The sequence below is a fragment of the Colias croceus genome, chromosome 13 (assembly GCF_905220415.1).
Source record: "Colias croceus chromosome 13, ilColCroc2.1".
NCBI classification, from domain to species: domain Eukaryota; kingdom Metazoa; phylum Arthropoda; class Insecta; order Lepidoptera; family Pieridae; genus Colias; species Colias croceus.
In genome coordinates, this window is record NC_059549.1 from 10,607,990 (window position 1) to 10,634,203 (window position 26,214).

Here is a 26,214-nt window from a genome sequence, read left to right on the forward strand (position 1 = left end):
TTTAGGCGTGATTGAGTAACAGACAGACAGACAGACAGACAGAGTTACTTTCGCATTTATAATATTAGTATGGATATGAATGATATAATTACTATCCCATTTAGCATCTATAGAAGTTGAGGGATTGATTTAAAATACAAAATCGAATCAATTATGACTGACGTAACCTTACAAAAATGATATGATTGATTACTAATTATGGAAAGCACATAATTTTATAACTTTTATAGCATTAAAGAGTACATTGTTACCCATGCGTAAATATTTGAAAAATCATAGAATAGAAAAATTGTCAATGTTTACTATAGGCTCGAAACCCATGTAAAATGTGACGATAAATTAAATTTCCATTTCAATATAGATTGTGTAGGTTTTAAGCGTGAATGTTTCTAAACATGTTTAAAATCAACATATTCTTTCATTTTGTTTCCCATTGAACCAATATCAAATAAAACAGCAAATGCAGAAAATCATTTATTACACATTATTACATAAATTACAATAACTTGACGCTAACACTGGGGTGCCCTTTCACCCCAAGGCCGGTGACTTCGAACGTGGCCCCGCATGGTGGGGGTTGTTCCTCACCCCTGTTCATACACGCTGACGTCACGTATAGCACGTCTAGATTTGGACCCCCGAAGGCTACTGATGTAGTTTGTAGCGCTGGAGTCGGGATCTTTTGGAGGAGCTTACCCGCTCTGGGGTCCACTTTGATTACCTGGATTTGGGATAAAAAATAATTTATTAAGAAATGCAAAGACGCATGTATGGGAGTGACTGAGTTTAGATATAAATGAGTCAATCCTACACACGTGATAATAATAGCTTCTAAATAACAATATGTTTTGCAACAAAATTCTAAACCTCCTTCAAATTATGGATATAGGATATGTTTATAGGATTAATAACGTCATGGGAGGTTTTCAAATGAAAAAAAATCAAATTAAGTTCGGTTCACCTAACTGGGTCCTGGAGCTAGACGAATAAAATGCAAAAAATCTGCATTCAAATGAAATGAAAAAAGGCCGCCCCGTTACCTCGTATCTACTAGGTTTCATTTTTGACATCACTTATTGTCTGTCTATAGAGTCTCAAAAATAAAGATTGAGAAACAAATATTCAAATGGCAACACTAAAGGGCATTGAAACTTTCTGGCATATCAAACCCGCCGCCATTTTGATTTTTTTTCGAAATCGCGGCGCACGATTAAAGTGGTATATATGGATAGAGGATACATAGACAAACAAAAAATGTCTAATAACATAGTACCCTACAGCGTCACATTACCGAGATATTTGGAGGTAAATAACAGTTTATTGGAAGAAAGTAGGTAGATTCATTACACAAAAACATACATACATTACATAAAAATGTAAGTAATGTAATGAATACGTACTTTCTTCCTGTAATAATAATAATCTACCTGGGAGTGATTATTTTTAGATAATATTATGCATATAGAATATAGACACGTAATAAGTCTATTTTAGTGTTTGTCGTACTCATAAGTGAATATTTACCTCCAAATATCTCGGTAATGTGACGCTTTAGGGTACTATGTTATGAGACATTTTTTGTTCGTCTATGTGTCCTCTATCCATACATACCAATTTAATCGTGCGCCGCGATTTTGAAAAAAAAATCAAAATGGCGGCGGGTCGATATGCCAGCGTCCATACAAAAAGTTTCAAACCCCTTTATTAATAACTAGGTTGTCTAAAACCTAATAAATTATATACTAAAACCTTCTTCTTGAATCACTCTATCTATTAAAAAAACCGCATCAAAATCCGTTGCGTAGTTTTAAAGATTTAAGCATACAAAGGGACATAGGGACAGAGAAAGCGAGCTTTTTTTATACTATGTAGTGATTATACATATAATCTTTATTTGTTTTGCTTTTTATTAAACTCACTATTTTGTCAAGTTTAAAAAAGCATTCAAAACAAAAAATATATTTTCAGTTAGAACGAAATTACAAATATTTATCCGTCACCTGTTTGCCATCGAAGTTAGCAATCCACAGGTTACCATCGACGTCGATGGTCATACCGTCAACAATGCCTTTGAGTCCGTGGTCTTTGTACACGAACACTAGCCGGGGATTCGCTGCAAGATAATTATTGTTATAAATATATTAAACAAAAAATATACCGGCCGAATTGATAAAATCTTGCTCCTTTTTTTTGAAGTCGGTTAAAAAAATGCAAAAAAGTATGCTTATGCAGGTTTGAATACCAAAAAAATCGAAAAAAAAAGTGTATTTTTTTTAAATACTGTTAATAAAAGTAAAATTGCTCTCTGAGAATTTAAAATATTAAACTATGTTTTCGCAAGTGTTTAGTCTTTTATAATTACTATTTTTCTACACAATACCCGGATTTTTTTGGAGTTTTTTAAACATTAACATAACTCATTAATTCAGATTTTTACTTTATGAAAATACTAGCTTTCGCCCGCGTGGTGTTTTGATAAAAGATAGCCTATATGTTCTTTCTCAGGGTCTAAAGATTGTCTGTGCCAAATTTCATCAAAATCGGTTGAGAGGTTTAAGCGGGAAAGCGTAACGGACAGACAGAGTTACTTTCGCATTTATAATTTTAGTAGGGATAATAGTTTTACTTTTAAGTATCGATTAATGATTAATAAAAAAATACTTACAAATGTCACCAGTCTCAATATCATAGTCGTATCTCCTAACTGCATATTCAAAAGAGTCTGTATAATAAAAGGCCTTTTCCTTCACATCCCAACAGAGGCCGTTAGATATATCGATATTGTCCACAACTCTGTGTGTCTGTCCGTCGGGGTCTACGCGATAGAGGGACCCCTTCTTTAGGTGGAATTTGCCCGGTTCATACTCGTGGCCCATTGTGCCTGTAATATGGAAAAGTACCTATACTTCACACAAATAACTCAAAACTGTAATAGACATATCAAAAAACATTCCTTCTTTACGTAGTTAAAAAAACTAAACAATACGCTTGAAAAAGGTAAACTCATGAAATTATCGTATTGTCGTCGTGATATAAAAAGTTTGAATTAAATCTGTCTGTTTAAAGAAGGTCAAAATAGAGTTTAAATATGTCAAACATACAGATGAAGCTTACAAACCGCATTAAAAAAGGAAGATACTGTATATCTGAAACTTTCGATAGCAACTTATGTAAAAATATTTCTTAAGTATTGTTCATAAGGACATTTTCGAGCCCCAGAAAACTATATAACAACAAAACATACAACAAATCATAACAATCACAATCACACACAAAAAAATTTCACCACGACCATTCCTACCACCGAAAAACGTCAAAAAATCCCAAAAAAAAACCACATTTTTTTCTTCTTTTCTCACCAACAAACAGCCTGCCCCTGGGATCAGCTTTAGCATCATTGATCCGATTGTCCGGGGTATGTTTGTCCAGTTCTGTGATGGTCTTCAACCGTTTTGCTGTACCGTTTTCACCATCCCATTGAATTACAACCACTTCGCGCTTTAGCCCCACCACGAATTGGTCCTTTTTGCCTTCTACGGGGATTATGAAGCCAGGCATAGCGTCTGGAAAGAGAAATAATAAATAAAATAATAAATAAAACAAAAAGAAATCTATTTTATTTAGAGGAATTGCGATAGTTTTGGCGATAAGTTGAGAATTGTGATGATCCTTTGCGGTCACCAAAAGTGTCAAAACTCTAAAAGTAATCGAATAAGGTATGCCTGCGTGGATATGAACGTGGATTGAACAAATATTAATAACATATTACTTCAATACGAAAATTTTGCATTTTCAGAATCCATACTAATATTATAAATGCGAAAGTAACTCTGTCTGTCTGTCTGTCTGTTACTCAATCACGCCTAAACTACTGAACCAATTTTCATGAAATTTGGTATGGAGATATTTTGATACCCGAGAAAGGACATAGGCTACTTTTTATCCCGGGAAAATGACGCAATCCCGGAAATCCCACGGGAACGGGAACTATGTGGGTTTTTCTTTGAATGCGCGGGCGAAGCCGCGGGTGGAAAGCTAGTAATCAATAATTCTTCAAACTACTTATATTTGATAAATTTGATTTTGTGCTAGAGTTACGTCATAGAGTCAGGCGACGATTTTGGTATCTTTAAATCTTGCCAAAGAAGTTTCACTTCTGACACGTGTGCTCACACGATCTTTTTTTGTCTTATCCGACAAAGAAAAAAAATCCTCCTATACACGGTAAAATTGTACAACTCACCCAATTTAGACTTGGTATGTCTCCCAGTACTGGGAACATACTTGTGCACGGTCTGGTCGAAGATGCTGACGAAGTATAGCGCTTGGTCCTCCTTCGACCAGTGCGGACCCTCGCCGAGCCATACCGGCTCTGTCACGGGTGTCACTTTTATCGACATCTGGAAAAATGGGGAATTTTGAAAAAAAAGGTCTTTTTCGCCTTTTAACACTGCAAATTCATTTAAAGATAGTTTTAATCTTGAAACTACATCTCGCAAATAATTATGATTTGAATTTATACATATGACTGGAGATTCGATACTTCAAGTTTAACTTTAGTTAATAAAGAGGTAAATTTTGTGAGTTTGTAAAGGTCACTGAATCTACTGAACTGATTTTTGAAATTCCTTAATTTTAATTAATTTTGGGACACCGATAATTTTGTTGCTACGGCAATATCATTCTTATACGCGATAGAGGAATTGTTCAGGCTATGCTAAAGCCTAAAATTACTACAAAGTTTTTATACAAAAGCATACAATATATTCGAATGAGTACACTCCATAGGTGACTCAATGACTTACAAATCGTAACTCTACTATATTGTAATGTTTGAGTAAGGTCATCTGCTCGCAAATTAGTTGCGAGATAAAAAACAATAGCAGGCATATTGTATAGAATATAGATCATGTGTAGTACGTGTAGTATAGAATTTTAGATGATCTATGAATATAAATCGCGATTTTTTTTTCAAAAATTAAAATTGTACTGACCTCAAGTTTTGGGGTAGTTCTAACTTTTTTTTTCAAAACATACGCAAAAATAAACCAATTTATGAACAGTGTATTTTATTTAAATCTTTAATATTAATTATTGACGTTGAGGAAAATGAAGAGATCGGAATGTGATGTAGTATTTGATAAAAAATAAATTGCTTTTAGCTAGAAGGTAACTAGTTTATTTTGGTAGAGATGGAATCATAATTTCGTTTTAAATTTGTTCAAAATCTGCCTTGTTTTAAAAGCACATAATGTTTGAGTGAATTTAACTTAAACAAAATTGTAAATGTAAGCCTAAAAATAACTTAAAATTCGCTAATTCTACTGTCGAATTTTAATTGATCGCCGCTTAGAACCGGACAATATAAAGAAAGAGAAACATGTACTTAACTGACTTAGTTTATAAAAGTGTTATGAACTCTATCCCCTATAGTATTTTATAGAAACATCAAAATACGGACGCAACGGTAAATCGAAAGACGCAGGTTTCAATCTAAACAACTGTATTTTTTAACAAACGAAAAGTTAACCGCATAACATTTTAAACTCTTTTTACACACACATTTTATTTTGTTATCAAAATAAAATATAGGTACCAAAGAAATCAACCAGGACATAAGTTAAAGAAACTTTTTAAATAACATACCTCATCTGCGTAACTTGAAGCTTTACTTTTGAACTTAGCCTGCGTGTGCGCACGTCCTACATTCGCCAACTAACGGCCACCACTAGTCGGATATTTATAAACATTGATGACGTCACTAGTGATGGGAAACCATAGTTACGTTGTTTTTAATCATATTTGGTCGATGTATTAAGGTGTAGCGTGATTTCCGAAAAGACTATTTCCATGTTAGTGTGAGTCAGTCTAGTAGTGATTTTTATTACCTATGTATTTTAAAGCACGTTATCTTTATGTCAGTACGAATGATGTAATCTGATTTATGAAGCTATTAAATAACATAAGTCGCGACTGCTGTTCAACCTAAATATTTAAGCAGAGGACAATATAACGCTACTCTACAATATTGTCTACTACTGTACAATCCAAATCTGTAAATACAGTTTAAGGTTAAGCTACGGTAAATACTAAATACACTCAAAAATATGAAACTATAGATAGACATTGAAAACAATGGAGGAGGAAAAGGAGAGGATTTAAACCAGTCAGCCCCCCTAGCCAAGTGGCTTTCTGTTAGCGTAGCGTTCAATAGAATAGACTACGAATGTATGAGATTGACGTAAGCTGTAGATACGTTTATCCCACCAAAAACATAAATGTAAAATTTGGAGCCGAGTTCAATCGTTGACTTAATTTGCCAAAAAAAGAAATGAGATCTAAATGTGTGCCAAGTTCTGCAGACAGTCCAGAAATTTATTTACAAAGATGTATTAAGTTCTTAGGTTGACTGAAAACTCAATTGTTTTATTTTCCCTTAGAGAACAATGTTTATTCCAAAATATAACTTTTTAAATTTGAATAATATTTATTTTCACAAAGCAAACAACTAATGACCTATTGAACCCCATAATTTGATGAGGCTAGTTTTTAGAACCTCACAAAATATAAACAGTATGTAAAACTAGCCTCATCAAATTATGGGGTTCAATAGGTCATTAGTTGTTTGCTTTGTGAAAATAATTATATTATTCAAATTTAAAAAGTTATATTTTGGAATAAACATTGTTCTCTAAGGGAAAATAAAACAATTGAGTTTTCAGTCAACCTAAGAACTTAATACATCTTTGTAAATAAATTTCTGGACTGTCTGCAGAACTTGGCACACATTTAGATCTCATTTCTTTTTTTGGCAAATTAAGTCAACGATTGAACTCGGCTCCAAATTTTACATTTATGTTTTTGGTGGGATATCATTACTTTTTGTACAGAAAATTACTCTGCAAATTTGATTTACTTTATGAATATAATACTTTTTATAATATAGGTACGATTTTTTTATTTTTTCTTGCGGTTTCTCTGTATGGTTTGTTTAGTATTATCCTTACTAATATTATAAATGCGAAAGTAACTCTGTCTGTCTGTCTGTTACTCAATCACGCCTAAACTACTGAACCAATTTGCATGAAATTTGGTATGGAGATATTTTGATACCCGAGAAAGGACATAGGCTACTTTTTATTGCGAAATATGTACCACGGGCGTAGCCGGGGCGGACCGCTAGTTTTCTATATTTTCTTATAATATGTTATGAATGTCAGCGCACATTGCCCCGTCATTATCTGCAATTTTTTAAACTCGTTTTCTGTTTAAAAGATTATGATTTTCCAAACATCCAGCGTGAATTTGTACACACACTATTACCAAGATGCAAAGATCGTTGTAGAAGAATCGTCGCCTTACTCCATGACGTTACGGTATTGCCATGACGCGATCTTAAAATTTTACTCTAAACGCGCCTAAAGATGTTTCACGCATATTAATATTACGCAAATTAAATCATTTCGACCTTCGACGAAGCCTTCTTCCATTACACCATTTATGGTAATTATTTTTGCATGCTTGTATTGGCTGAACATGTTTGTGCTTTATTAATATAATTGTATCACCATTGAATACCATGTTTAAAGCAAAATAAAGATTTTATTTATTTATTTATTTATTTATTTACTCTGAAATTAAAACTAAACTAAACACTCATAAATAAAGAATAAATAAATGTGAATATGTAAAATTATATATTATTTTTAACTGTATGAGCAATATTTTTATTACAATTTTCTTTTATTTTACGTTTAATAACAGTTTTGAATAAAGAAATCATGCAATCGAAGTAATCCACCCTAGCGATACTAGCGCGAGTGAGTGTGATGTCAGAGGCGCTTCGAATCTACAGATGTTTCGTCCTAAAATATGTAAACTTCAATAATCTATATCTCAGTCATTTATTGATGGATTTCGAAATTTTTTTCGGCCACTGATTAGTTTTGAGCTATTTTTTAAGACTAGTAAGGTGAATATACTATTTTCTATTTTTTTAAACTTTTCCATTTTTCCATACAAACAAAATTAATGTCATTGAAAAAATAATTAAATACAAATAAATTCAGTATTTTCTGATTTTTTCCTTTGTACACTCACTATTACCTAGCTGACTACAAAATTTGAACTTTGTAGGTCATCTGGAAGTGGGTTAGGTTTTGTATATGTCTATAAGTCAGTCAGTCTTAAAAATTGCGATATTTGGATATTAATATCTACGCAACTGTTTAATCTGTATTTATGAAATTTAAGGTTCTTGTTTATCTTGAGGTCCTCTTGATATGTACCAAATTTGGTTTATTTAACTCAAATAGTTTTCGAGTTATAAGGGGGTGAAAAGTGGCTCGAAATGGTTCGTGTAAATATACACACGGCTGCTGCTCGCCAGTTCTCTTCGCTTGAACTCGGCTTGACACGCTGCCGCGTGTCTAGATCTACCGCTTACGTCAATCTCATACATTCGTTATAGTCTATTCTATTGAACGCTACGCTAACAGAAAACCACTTGGCTAGGGGGGCAGATTTGGGTTACTGGGTCACTTGACGTCGATTTGCGGAAATATGGCTACTCTATCGATTAATCGGGTTCAATTCATAAAATACGCACATCTACAGATTCATTACATAAAGAGAAATTAAACATGCAAAAATAATTAATTATTATATTTTTATCAACCTGAATCTCACATAACAAAAGAACACCGGAAACCCCGTAGCTATATATTTCCTTATTTATCAAATCAATTTAATATCACAATATTTTTAATATCACGTCTATCCAGTACCATTCTTGCAATGAGATTTTATTCTGTTCTCCGTAAGTCCGTAACCTCGATTCATTCATTCGACAAATCTGTAGTAATACGAAAAGAGGATTGGAGGTAAGGCTCTTAATTACCTACCGTAATATATAGAGAAAGTCATTAGTTGCCTGTGAATAATTATTAATAAACCGAACTCAGAATTGAGTATGCTCTTACGTATAAATTTGAGATGCTACGTCATAGGTACTATAAACAAAACTTGTGCTGTCACTTGGGGTTGCGTTACCAGCTGTGAACAACACTCGGCTCTTATTTGCGCCCTTGCGACGTAACCGCTAGCACGATCGGCTCCCAAACAACGACGTTTATGTTCCCGCCATTGCGATCGATCTCATTTGAGACGCTGTTGTGTTAAATCAGCAACGATCTCAAGGTGCTGAACTGAACTTGGGAGTGTATCAACTGATTTCGTACTTGAACGCAAGCATGAGATCGGTTTAATACGGGCCTAAAACATGCAGTCTCAAACAAAAGGGTTTTTGATTAATTCATGTGAAAGAATATTTCAAATATCCGTAGGTACTATAGGTAAGTAATAACACAGACTAATAATAATAAACTACGTATACAAATAATAAGTATATAATATTTATAGGATAAAATTTCAATAAAACATCAGATACGTTAAAATTTGACCAAGTGTAAACATTTTTTGTAAATTGACCGAATTTTAAACACCATAAACCTTTGAGATCTCGTTTCAAACCTAACTTTACCTGCTGTAGGTTATAGCCACCTTTTTCTATTGCACGACAAAAAACTATGAACAAACAATATAATTTTACTGTTCGATTTGCTGGACGTAGTTTTCGAACCGACTTTAATTTAAAGAAAGTTAAAAAATCAATAAAACTATCACGGAGATCACATTAGAAATTAGAATAGATAAGTTTGGCTTGAATACTGATCATATATGTACGAATTAAAGTTTAAACTATGAGAAGATAAATATTGGGTCGTCTTTTCATAGCTCTATTATGAATCAAACTGAAACGGGCGGATGTTTTTTTTTTAATTTTGTGCAACCGGGCCACTGACCACAGCCACTTGATACGCCACACGACCCTTAGATATTTCAAAGATTCAAGATTACTAGCGGTAATCACGTAGTGGTAATATTATAAATCCATTAATATGATGCAGGATAATTGAGTGTCTACGTGACGATGCAATAGACACAAGAAGTTAATACGATTATACCGGGAAAATACATTCAATCTGTTGAATAAGCTTTCCAAGAATGCGGGCCAGTAAACCACGGATCTTCTTTTTACCTCATCGTGATTAGCCATAGAGATTGAGGTAATAAAACAAATATTAATTATACAATAAATGGAATGGAATACCATATATATGCGAATATATATGGTATATAAAGCGCAAAGATTTCTATCAAAATATATTATTCGGGAGTTGTTTATAATATGGTGGTTACCACAACTGAATTTTATTAGGGAGAATGTTGAGCCTCTCGCTTAAAGAAAAGTACCACGGTAAATTATTAGCTTAATGGTAATATATTATAATAATAAAAACCTGAAAAGTGCGAGTTGTACCGAGGGTTTAGTGGGTGCGATTTGTACAAACTTCACATATTACCCTAGGTGTGGACAAATGTACCTTAATTATAAGCGTGCGCTTTTCACTATGGAAATAGGGAAACCTAAAAACGGCTTGGGTATCCCGGCCTATACATATTATAGTTTAAATAAATGACGTTGTACTTTAGGCTGGCAAAGCACTGTGTTACTAGTGTTTTTGGATGATAGTCACCACTTTACAACCTTGTACTTGTACACTTTACTACCTAGTCATGCTCCTTAACTACTATATCTAGCTAACTATAACTGAAAGGGACCATAGAAACGAGCTAAAGCAATCGCCATAGCGACAACATGGCCATTCCCTTAATCTATTTCAGATGCGACGACTAATATTGGAAATATCTTCATGTCAATCATCTTTATCTTTGACTCCATATCTAATATCTACTTCACAAACAATATCTTGATCCATACTTAATATTATAAATGCGAAAGTAACTCTGTCTGTCTGTCTGTCTGTTACTCAATCACGTCTTAACTACTGAACCAATTTGCATGAAATTTGGTATAGAGATATTTTGATTCCCGAGAAAGGACATAGGATAGGTTTTATCCCGGAAATCCCACGGGAACGGGAACTATTCGGTTTTTTCTTTGACTGCGCGGGCGATGCCGCGGGTGGAAAGCTAGTCTTGAAATAAGTAGCGAATTTGACATAATATGACAAGAGTTAGCAAAGTAATTTAACAACTAACAAAAAAAACTTTTTTAGTAGTTAAATTATGTTAACTATATGAACAAAATATTAGCTGAGGACTTTATTTTATTTTTCAAATTGACTATGTCTTCAATTTTACAAAATAAAAAAAGGAAACCAACAAATAAAAGATTTAAATGAGATTATTGCAGTTTTTTGTTGTTGACAAGTAATTTTTAGATGTCGATACCTATATGTTTGGATTTCATCGTTTTCAATCTGATGCCAGGAACCCCAATGCTTGAACTTTATCGTGATTTTTGAGACCACTTCCCTTATCTTACCTCGTGTTTATGTAAGCGATACTGATTACCATTATTATGAAATATTGAATAATAACATTATTATGGTTTAATGGGGCATATTTTCGCAAACTTTTTGCCCCTCGATTTGTTTATGGAGAATCCAGCCTTGGGTGGCCCAGAAATCCTAAGGGTCCGGTCGGTGCAAACGGGCCACCGACCACAGCCACTGGTGGCCAGCGACAGCCACCACTTTTATTGTGTTATAGGTATCCCAAAAAAGGCACATGCCCTGTGTAAGTGCTCGATTTTATCTAGTCATACAGGTCACGATTGTCCACATAGGTAATTGACGAGAGAAGATTTTCTGCACATAACTTGATTTTATCTAAATATTTATTGGGTATCAGCAGTGACGGATTAACCCTTAATCAAATTAAGCAATTGCTTAGGGCATCACGTCTGAGGGGGCACCAGAAGAAGCACAAAAAAAATCCGTCCGAAGGGCATCACGTCTCACTCTCACATCACCAAAAACCACACCAAAAAAAGTTTCTAGGACTAATTTGAAAATTCGCGCGTTTTAAGTTGATAAATTAAATGTAGAGATGCGGAAAAGACGAAAAATATACAAACAAACAGCAGACAAATTCTCATTCTTGAATAAAATACCCGATGCCGATAAAATGTGTGTGATATTTGTGTCCCGATCAAACTGCAGAGCACAGTACAATTTACAAATCTAGTAAACACATATCACCGAATTAATAACAGAAATTCAACAGTATCATTCATATGTCATAATATATACAAATAATAAATCTGTAGAAGGGTCAATTCTGTACATTGAAAATATTGAAAAAATAAATAGCAGGGGGTGCTACTGGATCGATACCAAGCCCAAATATGTGATTAAAAAAATTTTTGTCTGTCTGTCTGTATGTTCAGGCATCACGTGAAAACTAACGGTTCGATTTCGATGAAACTTGGTATAATTATTCCTTATTATCCTGGGCATAAAATAGGATACTTTTTATCCCGGAAAAATACGTAGAAAAAAAAATCTTAATTTTTCCGCGCGGACGGAGTCACGGGCGGAAGCTAGTATGTAAAATAAGTCCCAGACCCAGTGATTCGACTCGTACAAGTTTACATCAAACACACGCACAATTGTATAAAATAATACATGATGATAAGATTGAATCAGCTTTCCCTAATGTGGAAACAGCCCTGCGTATATTTTTATCGCTTATGATTACAAATAACTCAGAGGAACGTTCTTTTTCAAAATTAATATTAAAAAATGAAAAAAGGACAAAGATGATACAAGAAAGGCTCAATAATTTATCGATATTGTACATAGAGTCCGATATATTATGTTAAAAACGTTAGTCGTTAATACTATCTTGCGTGATTTCAATGCTCGGAAAAGCCGCAAGGCGCATTTCAATAAATAAATAAATTATGCTTTGGTTTTTGAAGTGAAACTTCTTTATCGGGGTTGGAAAAAAAATTTAGTGTAACATTTTTTCGTTACGCGCCATCTTTTTCTTATTACTTACTTACTTCTTTTTTTGTACTTACTAAGTTGCAGATAGTAAATTATTTTTTGAAAAATAAGGTCATAAAGAAGTTTCACTTATTACGTGTGTACACTAGTACACGCACGCGTAAAGGTTTAAAGACCGATTCTAGTTGACATACGGATAGGGGGGCCCACAGGCATGGATTGCTTAGGGCATCTAGTAGTCTTAATCCGTCACTGGGTATCAGTAAATCATTATTACGTTAGTGCGATTCCATCGTATAGATTAAATAATAAATATCTATTTATATAATTTATGGTAATGGTATCAATAGATAGTTACAATATGTACATATTTAAATTATCTAATAGAAGTTAGTCGAAATCAAATTTTACTTTTTCTCTAGAGAAAAAATAAATTCTTACACTATAAATGTCTATGAAACCATAAACATGTAGACCATAAACGAGTTAATTTTATCTGATAAACGTTTACTACAATTTAGATAATAGAAACTACTTACTTGCTAATTAGCGTGAATTCACACCTTGTATTTATTATATACAGTACAATATACTATTTAGGTAACACATCAATGACCAGAGTTGCCCAAAAGCGTTCTGTCGTCGTCGTTCGTCATTCTATTTCCCAAAAAAACTAATAATAGTTTAATTTTAGTCCTATTAATAAGTCCTTTAATTGTAGTCCTAATTTTAAAATTAGGATTAAGAACGGCTCCCTATCCTTAGTATTCTCATAATATGAAATATTGTCCTATCGGTAATGAGCAGACAAATAAATATAATAATGGAATAAAGAATCGAAACGATAACCGATTTGAAATATGCCATACTCGACAAGTGGTAAAGGACTGCGAATATTTTCAGCATTAGGAAAAAAAAACAATGAAATGAAATAATCGGGTTTTGAAAAAAATGAAATAATCGGGCTTCGAAGTCATCTTTGATTATCCGATATCTAATCCAGCTAAATATTCCTTGCAATCTATCTATTTATAATATAACTGTATATTATATACTATACCAAATTACCAATATAAAAAAGTTGATTGAAAGTTTGTACTCCATTAAAAGCTGCTTTCTAATAACATGGACGTAGACACGTTGTTGCTAGTATTAAATTTTCCAAAGTCAAAAAATAATGATTGTTCTTACATGAAAATATATTAATGAACAATTAAACTGAAATTAACACCTTCCGTGCATATACATGTGACATTTGCCATTCGACTTGCTGAAGAAACCTCAGAAAGGAACTGGTAAAATGATGAACTGATGATATGCTGATGACCAGAAGGACAAACATGTTTTGGGTGATATATACATTTTTTACAGGTTCACAAAAAAATGCTAGACACTTGTCGAAAATAGACATAGGCGTGTCATTGTCAAATTTTGCGCAGGTAAACGTAACTGCAGATTTCAAAAATTTAAAAAAGAAAATATTTTAAAATTGAACTTTTCTTTATGCCCGTGCCTGTTAAAATAACTGAAGTACCTGTAATTCAAGTTGGCCGAGATGTTGAGCTAATAATTTAAGATTTATTTCAGATTTAGTGCGTCAGGGTGGAGAAAAAATACAACTCTGTTATTATTACACTTTACCTTTTATCATTAAATTAAATAAGCCAGTCGCACATATTTTGGCTTTTATATTAATTACAGTCTTATATCTTATAATCACCATTAGAAGCACAAGCTTTTTTTAAGTTTAACAGTAATTTATTTACAATTTTAGTCAACTCTGTTACTTTATGAATAATAACAAACCTTAAATTCTACACTACTCCATGAAATATCTGTAAATTAACAGCTAATTACAACATATAACCGCTTCATTAACTGACAAATTAACCTATTGTAATTTAGCAGTATTATATTGAATAGCTTTTCCTAAATTTCGTAACTAAGTTCTTAAATCTTCGGGACACGAAATTAGCAGAGTTGTAACACAGTAACTTAGTTGTTCTTTTTGTACTATAAGTGAATAAAGTGCATACTCTTGATATGTCGTCACGTTCGAAAAGATTGATTTTGGTTCTAAAAACATTTTTCTTACACGTGGGCTGATTTTTTTCATATGAAACTTTGATCCACAGCAAGACACTCTTGTATAATTTGTATTTCCTGCCTAGACATTTTAACGGCCTCCTTGTCGAATATTTTATCAATAGCATACTTTTCCTTCAGATTCTTAACTTTTTCGTGGCCATTTTTAATAGCATTTACTGGATTTTCTGGATTGCCGTCCTTATTTTTAGACTTCTTTCGTTTTTCTCTGTTGCATTGTTTTTTATACGTCTCCTATCTCTTGTTAACTGTTTCTAATTGTTACTTAAATTTTATATAATCTGTAAATAACTTCGATCTGTTTCTGTTAACTTGCTTGCTTCTCAGCTGGCGTGAGAGGCATTTTAAGGGCGTTAATAACGGCAGAATAGCCTGTAACAATATCTTCAAGGTTACATTTAATTAAATATGATTATTTACATATAACAACTCAAAATTACTTTGGGAAACCGATTCTTAAGAAAAAAAATTATTACAAATATAAAATTTCAAACAAAAGTTACAGAATTCATGCTTACTCAACTCTGTGACCATGAGCTAAGTAACAGAATGATGATAACAGAGTTGTAAATTTTACATTCTAAAAGACATAAATCATAGAATAATGCATTTAGTTATTTTTTTTATTTCAAATTGAGCATAATTACCCCTTAAACAATAAAGTGAACGTAAGTTAATAGAAAAAAACGGTTTTACTTACTTTAATAGGTAGGTAACAATGTTGATACGGAATAAAAACACGCGGCACGTTCAGCGCCACGCGGTCGACTGAGATTCAATGTACCCCACCCCCAGACCTAACGAACGACCACAATGGCTGCAGAAACCTCGCTCAAGATAATAGAAAGTCGAAAACAGCGCCACCTCTATTTTGAGTAATGATTTATTTAGTAACATAGTAGTGCCGTAGTATATTATTATTAGTCTGTGGTAGTGCACACGATTCCAAACACTACGTGGGACAAAGTTAAAATTTTTTTTATAAAATAAATTTTAGCACTGATCGGTTTTAAAATGTACTTTTAGAAATATTCACAATATTCTGTTTATAGTAATATTTTAATTGATGTGGGTTGGTATATTGGAAATTGTAGTTATTTTATATTTTCTGTAACGAAGTGCTACTTGGGACAGGTCAAATTTGTATGGAAAACCCTTCTGTTACCAGAAAAAACCACAATGTTACTTTAAAAAATAAAATAAAAAATGAAAACTAAGTCTTTATTTTATTAATATATGTTTATTAATGCGATTAAGTTTGTATTTGCTGTAAGTTTTTAGTGACAGTTAACTTTTTAATGGTATAGAAGTAAAAAAGTTTTGAGGGACAAGTTAACCTGCGCAAAATTTGACAATGACCCAGGCCTCTATAAAATAGATTTAGGCACGCCATTGAAATAAAATAGACGTGACTTTCATACATTTTTGTTATTATTTTTTCAATAGAATTCGTTCGAACCAAACCAACATCTTGTCTCAGTTAATATAAAGGTTGTGTTTTCTTGAGTTTCATTTTATACTTGCACATATTATATTTGAATAATATAATAGACATAGACATTTAAACGAGAATTGTTCATTCACGTTTGTTAAATATAAATTCACCCACGTTTTGACAACTGCACCGTAAGGCACAGACAAAAAAAATTGCATAAAATAGTAAAAAAAACATCAATTTGTACCTACAATTTTATTAAATTAACTGCCAAGGAACACGCCTACAATCCACCAAATACCAATTCATATATGTATTATTCTCACAACGATAAACCAAAACACATACATAAATAGTTGACGGTCAACTATTTGATAACATAACTTTCTATCGGGATCATCGCACTTTATCCAGTATCCACGCAGTAATAACTGCCGCATAAGCTCACGTTTTACTATGCCTGTCTTGTTTAAATATGTGGCCTTGAATTTTTGCTACGTATTTAGTACCGAAATAAGCGGAAAATTGTTAAAACATATGTTTCAAATTTTGCTTTTAAATAGGTACATACATTATATTTCTTATTTAACAATAGATAAATACAACGCATTAGTACTGTAAAATTAATTAATATATTGTCATGTCTAAACTGGAGAAATTCAAACGAGTTGTTTCTTGTGTGCTTATAAGCTTGAATAAAAATTATATAAACCTTATTCATTATTATTTATTATATTGTTTAAGGTGTTTTACGTTTAGAAATAATATAAAACAATACAAATAGCGATACGTAATGTAAGATTATGTTGATCTCATCACACTTTATTATCTCTGGCACCTTAGATTTTCGCGCCAATTTATACCAAACTGAACAATCTTCAATTTTTTATCTAATCAAAGGGGATTCTCCAGAAATCAATAGATATACATATGTATTTTAAGATATTTTCGCTTTTCACACATTTAAGGTGGAATATGAATCAGTTCTATGGTTTAAAAATAGATTAACAAAAACGACGAAAAAACTTGATCAAAATAAATTTTTCACATTAGTGCCATTTTATCACTGAAAACTGATTGTTATTGGGATTTTTTTCAGTATTATACACTGATACTTTGAAGATACTGAGTATAAAATTTTCAAACTTCAGTACCTACGTTATTTCAACTTTATTAATTTTCAACTTTAGTACCTACATGGAAGTTTATATGTGGGATGTTAGAGATGTTATGATGTTAATACATAATGAATGTGTGAAAATGCTTTTGCTGAGTTAAGTGATTAACTTGTTACAATATCCAGAGATTTTCCAGTAATAATTTTTTTAACATTAACAAACAATAAAAAATTGATTATATTATGTAATTAAAAAATATGTATTATTTTTTATAGAAATAAAATAATAGAAATAGAATTAATTTTACCTTTGATGTATTTGCGTTTGTTGATCCTAATTTTTTAAACTACACACTTTAATCTGTTAATTAACTACATAATGTAAAGAGGTGTTATTCTATTATTATGTATCCTAAGTAAAAACAATATATTTACCTTTGTTAACAATCTCGTCAACACAAGCGGTAACAACGACTGGCACCTACGGTTATGTGTGAACTGCGTTATCTTTTCGTTATATACCGACTTGTATCTAATCATTGAGATATTACGATAGGGCTGGCACTTGCAAGTTTTGTGTGCAAATAGGGTTGATTCTTGTCCGTTTTGGTTAATGTAAGGCAGGTGGTATTTGTGACAGTAATGAAAGAAATGTTGAATTAGATGTTTAGCATTCAAATGAGATTTTTTTGAAAAAAAGAAAAAAAATTATAACCAGTAAAAAGTTAATAAATAAAGGTGGATAGTCAAATAATTAGTATCTCCTTTACGGGAGAACATGTAAGGTTAGGTTGCCGATTAATATGTAGTTTTTTATAGCATTGTAATGTTTTTTTTAAGTTTTAGTAGAGAAGGTTTTGTTTCCTTATGTCAAGGCAACCGAACTGGTGGTTCACCTGATGGCAAAACATCACCATCGCCTATGAACGTTTGCAGAAGTAGGGTGTCTGCAAGTGTAACTTAAAAGGAATAAGGGATAAATACATTGTCCTAAATTTTTGTGACGTTAAAAGAAAAAGCCTATCACATGATTATTATTTGTAAATAAAGAAATTTTTCCTTTTCCAACCTCATTCAGTATTCGATACATCACGTCTTATCGCGGTTGAAATAACCGAAATCCATACATACAAAACAAAAACAAATAGAACTAAACCATAATATATTCTGAACTTTGAAGTTTTAACAGATTAAAAATCTCTGGCATATTTTTCATCCTCATTTCGTTAGCGGTAAAACATTTTTGAAATGAAACTTCTTTAGGCGCGTTGAGAGTAAAATTTCAAGGTCGCGTAATAGAGTAAGGCGATGATTTTGGTTTTATTTGAATCTTGCCAAAGAAGTTTTTCTTCTGACACGTGTGCTTGGCACACATGCTCTATTTTTATTTTGATGATGATGATGCATGATGAGGCATGATGATGCCTCTTCGAGATTACAAAGGAATTTTACTCGACCCTTTATCGAGAACATTTCCGTTAATGGCAGTGAACATAATGAGGTAAATGATTGTTTTTGTTTTGATTTATTGGAATATTTGGGGCTCATTTGTGTTCTGAATTATAGCGAGTATGTTTATTGTACTCTTAAAATGCAGTTTTCCTGTAGTAGGAAGCATAACTTGTAGAAAAGATAAGCTTGTAATCTTAAGGTTAGATACTGTAGCCTGTAGGTACGCTATTCCACTGAATATTTTTTTGTTTCTGCCTATTTGGTATACCAATAGAGAGGCAATGCAATCCTCAAAAAATGACTCAAAGTATAACGTCCTCTAATAGGTCCTGACTATTACCATGTGCAGACTAGTCTTTTGTGCCAAAAGTGTTACTTTTTGGTTCTTAGTATGATTCACATTGTAACTTAGGTACTAACATATTATTATCTATTATCTATACATATGTATATATAGATAAATGAAACCCGTTTCGGGTGGACCGATTTCGATAATTCTTTTTTTATTATATTCCTTGAAGTACGAGGATGGTTCTTATGTAGAGAAAACGTAAATAACCACGGGCGAAGCCGGGGAGGACCGCTAGTATTTTATAACATTTCATCTCATCGATGCAGTTAAGTGCAGAATTTATTGCAACAATTTATCTAGACAGTGTAACTTACACATGATGTTACGATAAATCCGAAGATAACGGGACCACGGGATAAATCGAGATAAAATATGTTTATCTAGACATTTCTATACAAATTGACGATTGTGAGATTATAGTTTATAATACGTGTTAGATTAAACTATTTGTTTTATTTTATTGTATTAAATTGTTTTGCCTAGATGGGATTACGCGAGTATTATAACAGTTAAAATTAAAGACATTGTAGGAACTATGTTTCTGAATCGCGCAATTGAAATGTTTTACTGTCTAGTTTTTTTACTCCCAACTAATTTACCACAAAATATTATTTACTCCAAGAAGTTGTAGTTTTCTCAAATTACCTAATTTTTTTAACGTTCACATGCATTAATGATCTTTATATTTTTCGATTTGTATTGCTGCCGCTGCATAGTTAATGAATGGACACATATATTATAAATTTTTGGAAACCTAAACTAACCTAACTTAACAAAAAGGTGCCAACTCGGCACTTCAGCAGACGCCGGAACGACCGAAATATAGGTATGTTTTTAAAAAAACAATATCACATACAAATTTGGCGAACGGGGACAAATTAAGTAAATAAAAAACTTATTTTTGGAATTGTCTTCAATAATCTTATCACAGGCAAGCTAATCGTCCAGGAGATATTGCAGTAGGCAAATAAAGATGAACAGATGATATAATAAGCGCATATTGCAGTATATAAATATAATCAATATTTAATGGCTATCATGGCCTGTTAGCCGTTATTTAAGCGGTTAATTTGGCCCAAACGAAATTAATTACGTTTAGATTATTTTCGAACATCTAATGTGAACAGGAAAATCTATACTAATATTATAAAGAGATTTCTTTGAAAACGCGGACGAGGCCGCAGGGGGAAAGCTAGTATTATAATATAAATCTGTAAGCACAGAATACATACCTAATAGTAGCTAAACGCTACAGAACGGACACTCTCCGCCTCCCGCCAAAATTAAACACTTACCTCACCCCGCACGATCAGACATGTTATGGTACCCATTTCCCCGCAAGGACGATACCAACGACGTCTTTAGACGAAACGCAACGAAGATTGACAACATTAATCAAATTGACTTAAAGCAATTTTATTATTTTGGATTTGTGATTATCGTTTTTCGTAGAAAATGGTTAGATATTGTGCTGTTTACGGATGTATTTCATCAGAAAAACGCGAATTTTTTTTTACGCTAGTCACAAATGTGCCAACCATAAAGAGTTTACACACACATTTGCAGTCTCTACAGTGTGACTGTCAAAACTATAATTTTGTATGGAGTGTCCGGGGTGTGCTGTAAGTTTAAAATCACACTTCAAGCATAAATTTTCAATTATTTTAATTACATTAAAAAAATAAAAAAAACGTTCTCTAGATCCAGATAACGTTTTTTTAATTGAAACTCTTTTAGGCACGTTGAGAGTAAAATTTCAAGGTCGCGCCATGGCAATACTGTCACGTCATGGAGGTGACAGTAGGTACAATAACTTAACGATTTCGGTCTCTTTCTGAATCTTGACAAAGAAGTTTCACTTCTGACACGCGTGCTCGGCTTAAAATATCTATACTAATATTAAAAAGCTGAAGAGTTTATTTGTTTGTTTGTTTGAACGCGCTAATCTCGGGAACTACTGGTCCGATTTGAAAAATTCTTTCGGTGTTAGATAGCTCATTTATCGAGGAAGGCTATAGGGTATATATCATCACGCTACGACCAACAAGAGTGGAGCCACGGGGGTGAAACCGCGCGAAGCAGCTAGCTTCTTTATAAAACTAGAAGATAAACTTACCAGAGCTGTATTGGCGAACTTCTTACATCGTCATCTTTCTTTCTTATATATTTTGTAGCTTGTTAGTTTTTAGGTCTAGGTATTTCCATTACTTCAATACCTTTACCATAAATACATAGTGTGATTGTTTGTCTGCAAATTTAATATAAATTAATCTCACAATAATTTTTCCAAAAATCAATATATAAGACGGGATTTAGCATTTTATTGCTATAAAAATGAAACAGTCAATATTAGTTGAAATTAAAACATTTGGTTCAATAAGATTGAAAATTAAGTCTTCTATAATACGGTTATTTTTTTCTGGAGATAGACTAAAAGACTATGCCAAAACATCATTATACACAAGAATCCATTTAATGTGTTACTGATATCTCCTGTAACGCGTCCTAAACTCTCCTTGAATTGGATATTTTTTTTTTAGTTTTATGGCATTGAAATGCTTTATAAATATAAATGTATAAAGAATAGATTTAAGATGATAAATTCGATCACGAGGCAGGATTCGAACCCGCATCCTTTCACGTCAATCCGGGGCGGATGCCTGACCAACTCAGCCAATACTGCTTAAGCTAAATACTGCTTGTTAAAAATTCGAAAAAAAAAAAGTTTGTCCACTTATTATACGGGACTATACACATACGCCTGTGAACCAATCAACAATAGAGTTGATATATTCGCAAAATAAAGAACCATTCTAGAAAAATAATGACTTAATTCTGGTAATACTTACTCATCACTCCCAACAAGGTCCATGCCCTGGATATCCGCGACATCGCTGAAAACTTGCGACTTAAAATCGCATTTAATCTGATCTTCGACTATCGACCACTCAAACACCGTCACTCTTTGGTCTATGGACGTTGACAACAACAGATTGTCGATGATAATGACACCTGTCACTTGGGAACAATGGCTGCTAGAATTTGACCAATAGCAAATATCTTTTGTACGATCACTCATCACTTGGAAGGCCAGTTCCACTGCGTTGTCGTCTCCTCCAGAAGCCAATAGCAATTCAGTATCAGATAACGCTTTAGCATAAATCGCGTTTATACCGGATTGGTGAGTCAGCAAAGTAGATGTTGGTCTATCTACAAGTGTCGTATTCCAGAATGAAATTTCCCTTGCGGTTGAACTTGATAGAAGAATTTTCGTATTTCCAACGTCAACAACTTGCATGTTTAGTATGCAAGTGGAATGATAAAATATATCGTTTATTTTACGAAACGATTTAGTATTCAATTCCAATTGAAAGACTCGTAAATTCCCATCCGAGCATCCAGCGAATATCACATATGTATTGTCATCTTTGCTGTAATTTTCTAAAGCCATAATTCTCGTTTCTGGATCAAAATCTATTTCCTCGTTTCTGAACATTTTGTTATATCTTCTTTGTACATCTGTTCCATTTATCATATGATTAACCAATTCTTCTGTAGTGACTTTTATTTCTCCATCTACTTTATCAAAAATGATTTTATTTACGCAAATCTGTGCTCGTCCACCAGCTGATGTAACCAACAGAGTTCTATCGTCCAATTTGTTAATTTTTAATGCCCTCACATTTGATAAATGTTTTAAGATAAGTTCATCTTTAAATTCTAATGCAGGATTTGAACTGGATACCCTTAGAGTAGTATCTTCACCACCCGATATATAAAACAACGTATCATCAAACTTGTGGGTTACCAAGCAATTGATTTCTTTCGAATGCGTCCCATTTACTATATTTTTAGAAACGATGTTCTTTAAATTAAACCTCTCTAAGTGAATGTTCGCTTCTTTTATATAGATGAAGCTAATAAATTCATCAAAATTTTCTCCCTCTTTTTCAATATAACGTAAAACATCCCAGGATCTATGGCCTCCACCACAACTTACTTCTAACGCTCTAACATTATTTTTCACGTCATAAACAACAAAAATACGTTCTTGGAACCCACAAATATATCTATCATTCGAATCAACAAATTTTTCAACCCATTGGAAATCTAAATCTCTATTGTAATTATGCGATAAGGCACTTAAATTGAAATATTTCATAGTCCCATCTCGGCCAGTACTGATAAATTCATTTTGTCGTACATTTATCGATGTCGGACCATATCTCCCATGCACGCGTTTAAAAGTTCTTACAGGAGATTTTTGTCCTCGAACAAATACGTGTATATTTCCTAAACGATCTCCAACAAAAAGATTGTCAGAACTAAGAGCGCAAGACGTAATCCAACGCTCTTTGCAGAATGGCAACTCAAATTCAGCGAACACGTCTAATTTGTCACCACTCGTCGTAAGAACTGTAATTTTACCCAAATCAGCACAAAACACTACATGTCTATTTAATATCCAGTGCATAGAAAGAATTTTGCTGATATCCAACTTTGTATCGATGATATTACTAATCATTGATGGTCCTTTGCAATTTTCGATAAAAACATCAAATTTCCCCGACATATCTGCGACAGCTATCAATTGCCTACACGACGATACACTGATCAATTTATACGTAGATTCGTGTTTTAGTTTGAAGGCCGCTGAAGATTTTGAATCGACGTCATAATAAACCAAATCATTATTTTCGTTCATGGCTATTACGTTTCTTCTTGCAGTGAACACTATTTTCTTTGGCGTGTCAATATCTACATTAAGAGTATCACTGTTTTTGTTATGTTCGCTTAAAATAGAAAGTGGGTGTAATATAACGGCACTATCAGCTCCTCCTGTAACTAGGTGCTCTTCATTTGCATCTAACGACCAAATACACGCGTTAGCATGAGCTGGGGATTTCTTAACCAAATTACCTTCTAAATCCCAATAGCATATAGCTGAATCTTCACCTACAGATATAACAATATCATTTACTATACAATTTCGCATCACTCTAGCGCCATGACCATATAATTCATGTAACGGATGAATGTGTACATTTTCCCAGAATGCTTTTGTATCAAAACTGTGGGTAGTTTTGTTTTTTATGGACCAGATGTGAACTGATCTGTCATCTGATGTGGTCACTAAGATTCCTCTCTGGGGATCACAGCTTATGGAGAATATAACTCCCTAAAAAAAATTTCAAATAATTATTTTGTATATTGACACCCGCCATTTATAGGAAAAAGTAGAATTTAATTTCATGAATGAAATGACTATATGTACAGATAATTATATACAGTAACAAAAAACATAATATTCATTATTTAACAATATTAAATATTAAAATAAATTCCCTACCGTACTTACCTTACTTATATTTATTTATAATAAAAAACTTATATAAATACCAAATCGTACCTTGTGTCCCCTCAAATAATGCATCGGTTCCTCATCCTGATAACTGATAAGAACTTCTGAGAACACAGTTCCACTGAACACCAGGACTCCATCATTTAGTGGTAACAGTAAACCACTGTATAGTATGGAGTTATTTTTGTTCTTGTATTGAGTTTCTAGCGATCGTGTTTTTGTGTTCCATATCTGGAAGGATAAATGTTTAAAATGTTTTTCAGTACAAAGAAATATAATGAAAAAATTCAGAGTCCAGTGTACTTTTGTATTAAGCGTATTTTATAAAAGATATTTTACCTGTTGATTATCAAACCCTATTAAATATTAGTTACATTGCTCACATGCTAAGCATGATTAAACTAGCTACGCAAATTAAAATTAAAAAATTATAATATAATAAATTCTGTCAGACTGCAGTTGGTTGAAAATTATTTAAGGTACATTAAAAGTTTATATGTATTATAAGTGGCTTGAACTGGCTGCTTTGGTGTTTTGGATTATTAACAATTGTGATCTTGACTTGGTCTCATACTAAGTTCATTGCAAATAATAGTTTTAAAAATATGAATATTATATAATTAATATGTTAATTTGAAAGATTTTTTAATGATGTTCCTATTTCTTAATACCTAAATATAAATATACTAACTTGAACCACATTATGAGCAGTCAAAAGTGAAATTTTGTCATTAGAAGTCCATATTCCTGAATGCAACCAATCATCACAAATAATGGATGTGAAACAGCAAGTAAACTTGATATCTTCCTTATTTACTGCTATTATAGTGAATTGCTTCCCGCCATAAACCAAAATCTTGGATTCTTTTTTCAAAGGTGCGAACCCGTATATTTTTTGACCTTTTAAGACGTGTAACCGTTGTATTAATTTGCTTGAATTTTTTTCATAAACGTGCATGTAACTTCCTAATCCTGGAAGGAATAATAACGATTAAAATAAAAAACTAGGATAATTTACAGTGTTTACAAATCAATATTCGAAATGTACCTGCTAGAATGAAGTTATCAAATAATTTCACACTCGTAACATCAGTTCTTATTAATAAAGACATGTTTTAATCTAAATGTTAAACAAAAATATAAAAAAATATGAGAAACAATGAAAATTTTAGGTTATTCGGTGTTTTGTTAATTGATTTTCAAAATTCAAAACCAGCTGTGAGCTGCTAGATTTGAGTTTTGACCGTAGACTGAGATTAGTTACTCTGTCTACGGTTTTGACATAAAACTTTTTTTTTTTAATAATTTATTCATAACCATGGATACAAGTCCTTCAGTCGCAATCTTTTAAGTAATATACATTTCATTATGACATAAAACTATGTTTCAGTGTTGCCTTATATATTTGAAAACGACAAGAAAAAAAATGTATAATCTATACATTATCTATCTATTATACCTAAAAGAGTTTGTATGTTTTTATTTTTGTTGGTTTGTTTGAACGTGCTAACC

At 32.6% G+C, this 26,214-nt stretch overlaps 1 protein-coding gene and 1 long non-coding RNA gene across 5 annotated transcripts; both read right to left on the reverse strand.

The window, feature by feature from the left end:
• Positions 1-461: 461 nt before the first annotated feature.
• On the reverse strand, positions 462-25,863 carry LOC123696664 (regucalcin-like). Of its 4 annotated transcripts, none has more exons than XM_045643009.1 (6): positions 21,457-21,581; positions 4,244-4,400; positions 3,360-3,563; positions 2,666-2,881; positions 2,001-2,113; positions 462-721 (listed from the first exon to the last, which is right to left on the reverse strand). In XM_045643009.1, the coding sequence occupies exons 2-6, from the start codon at positions 4,398-4,400 to the stop codon at positions 497-499; spliced, it is 915 nt and encodes a 304-aa protein (XP_045498965.1). In that variant the 5' UTR covers positions 21,457-21,581; the 3' UTR covers positions 462-496. The 4 variants fall into 4 exon arrangements, 3 of the variants coding, with proteins under 3 accessions (XP_045498965.1, XP_045498964.1, XP_045498963.1); XM_045643008.1 differs by lacking the exon at positions 21,457-21,581 and adding an exon at positions 17,972-18,048; XM_045643007.1 differs by lacking the exon at positions 21,457-21,581 and adding an exon at positions 5,647-5,750.
• LOC123696687 lies at positions 14,503-15,743 on the reverse strand. Its single transcript, XR_006752114.1, has 2 exons — positions 15,685-15,743; positions 14,503-15,356 (listed from the first exon to the last, which is right to left on the reverse strand). It is a non-coding gene; the product is annotated as an uncharacterized LOC123696687 (long non-coding RNA).
• Positions 25,864-26,214: the final 351 nt, after the last annotated feature.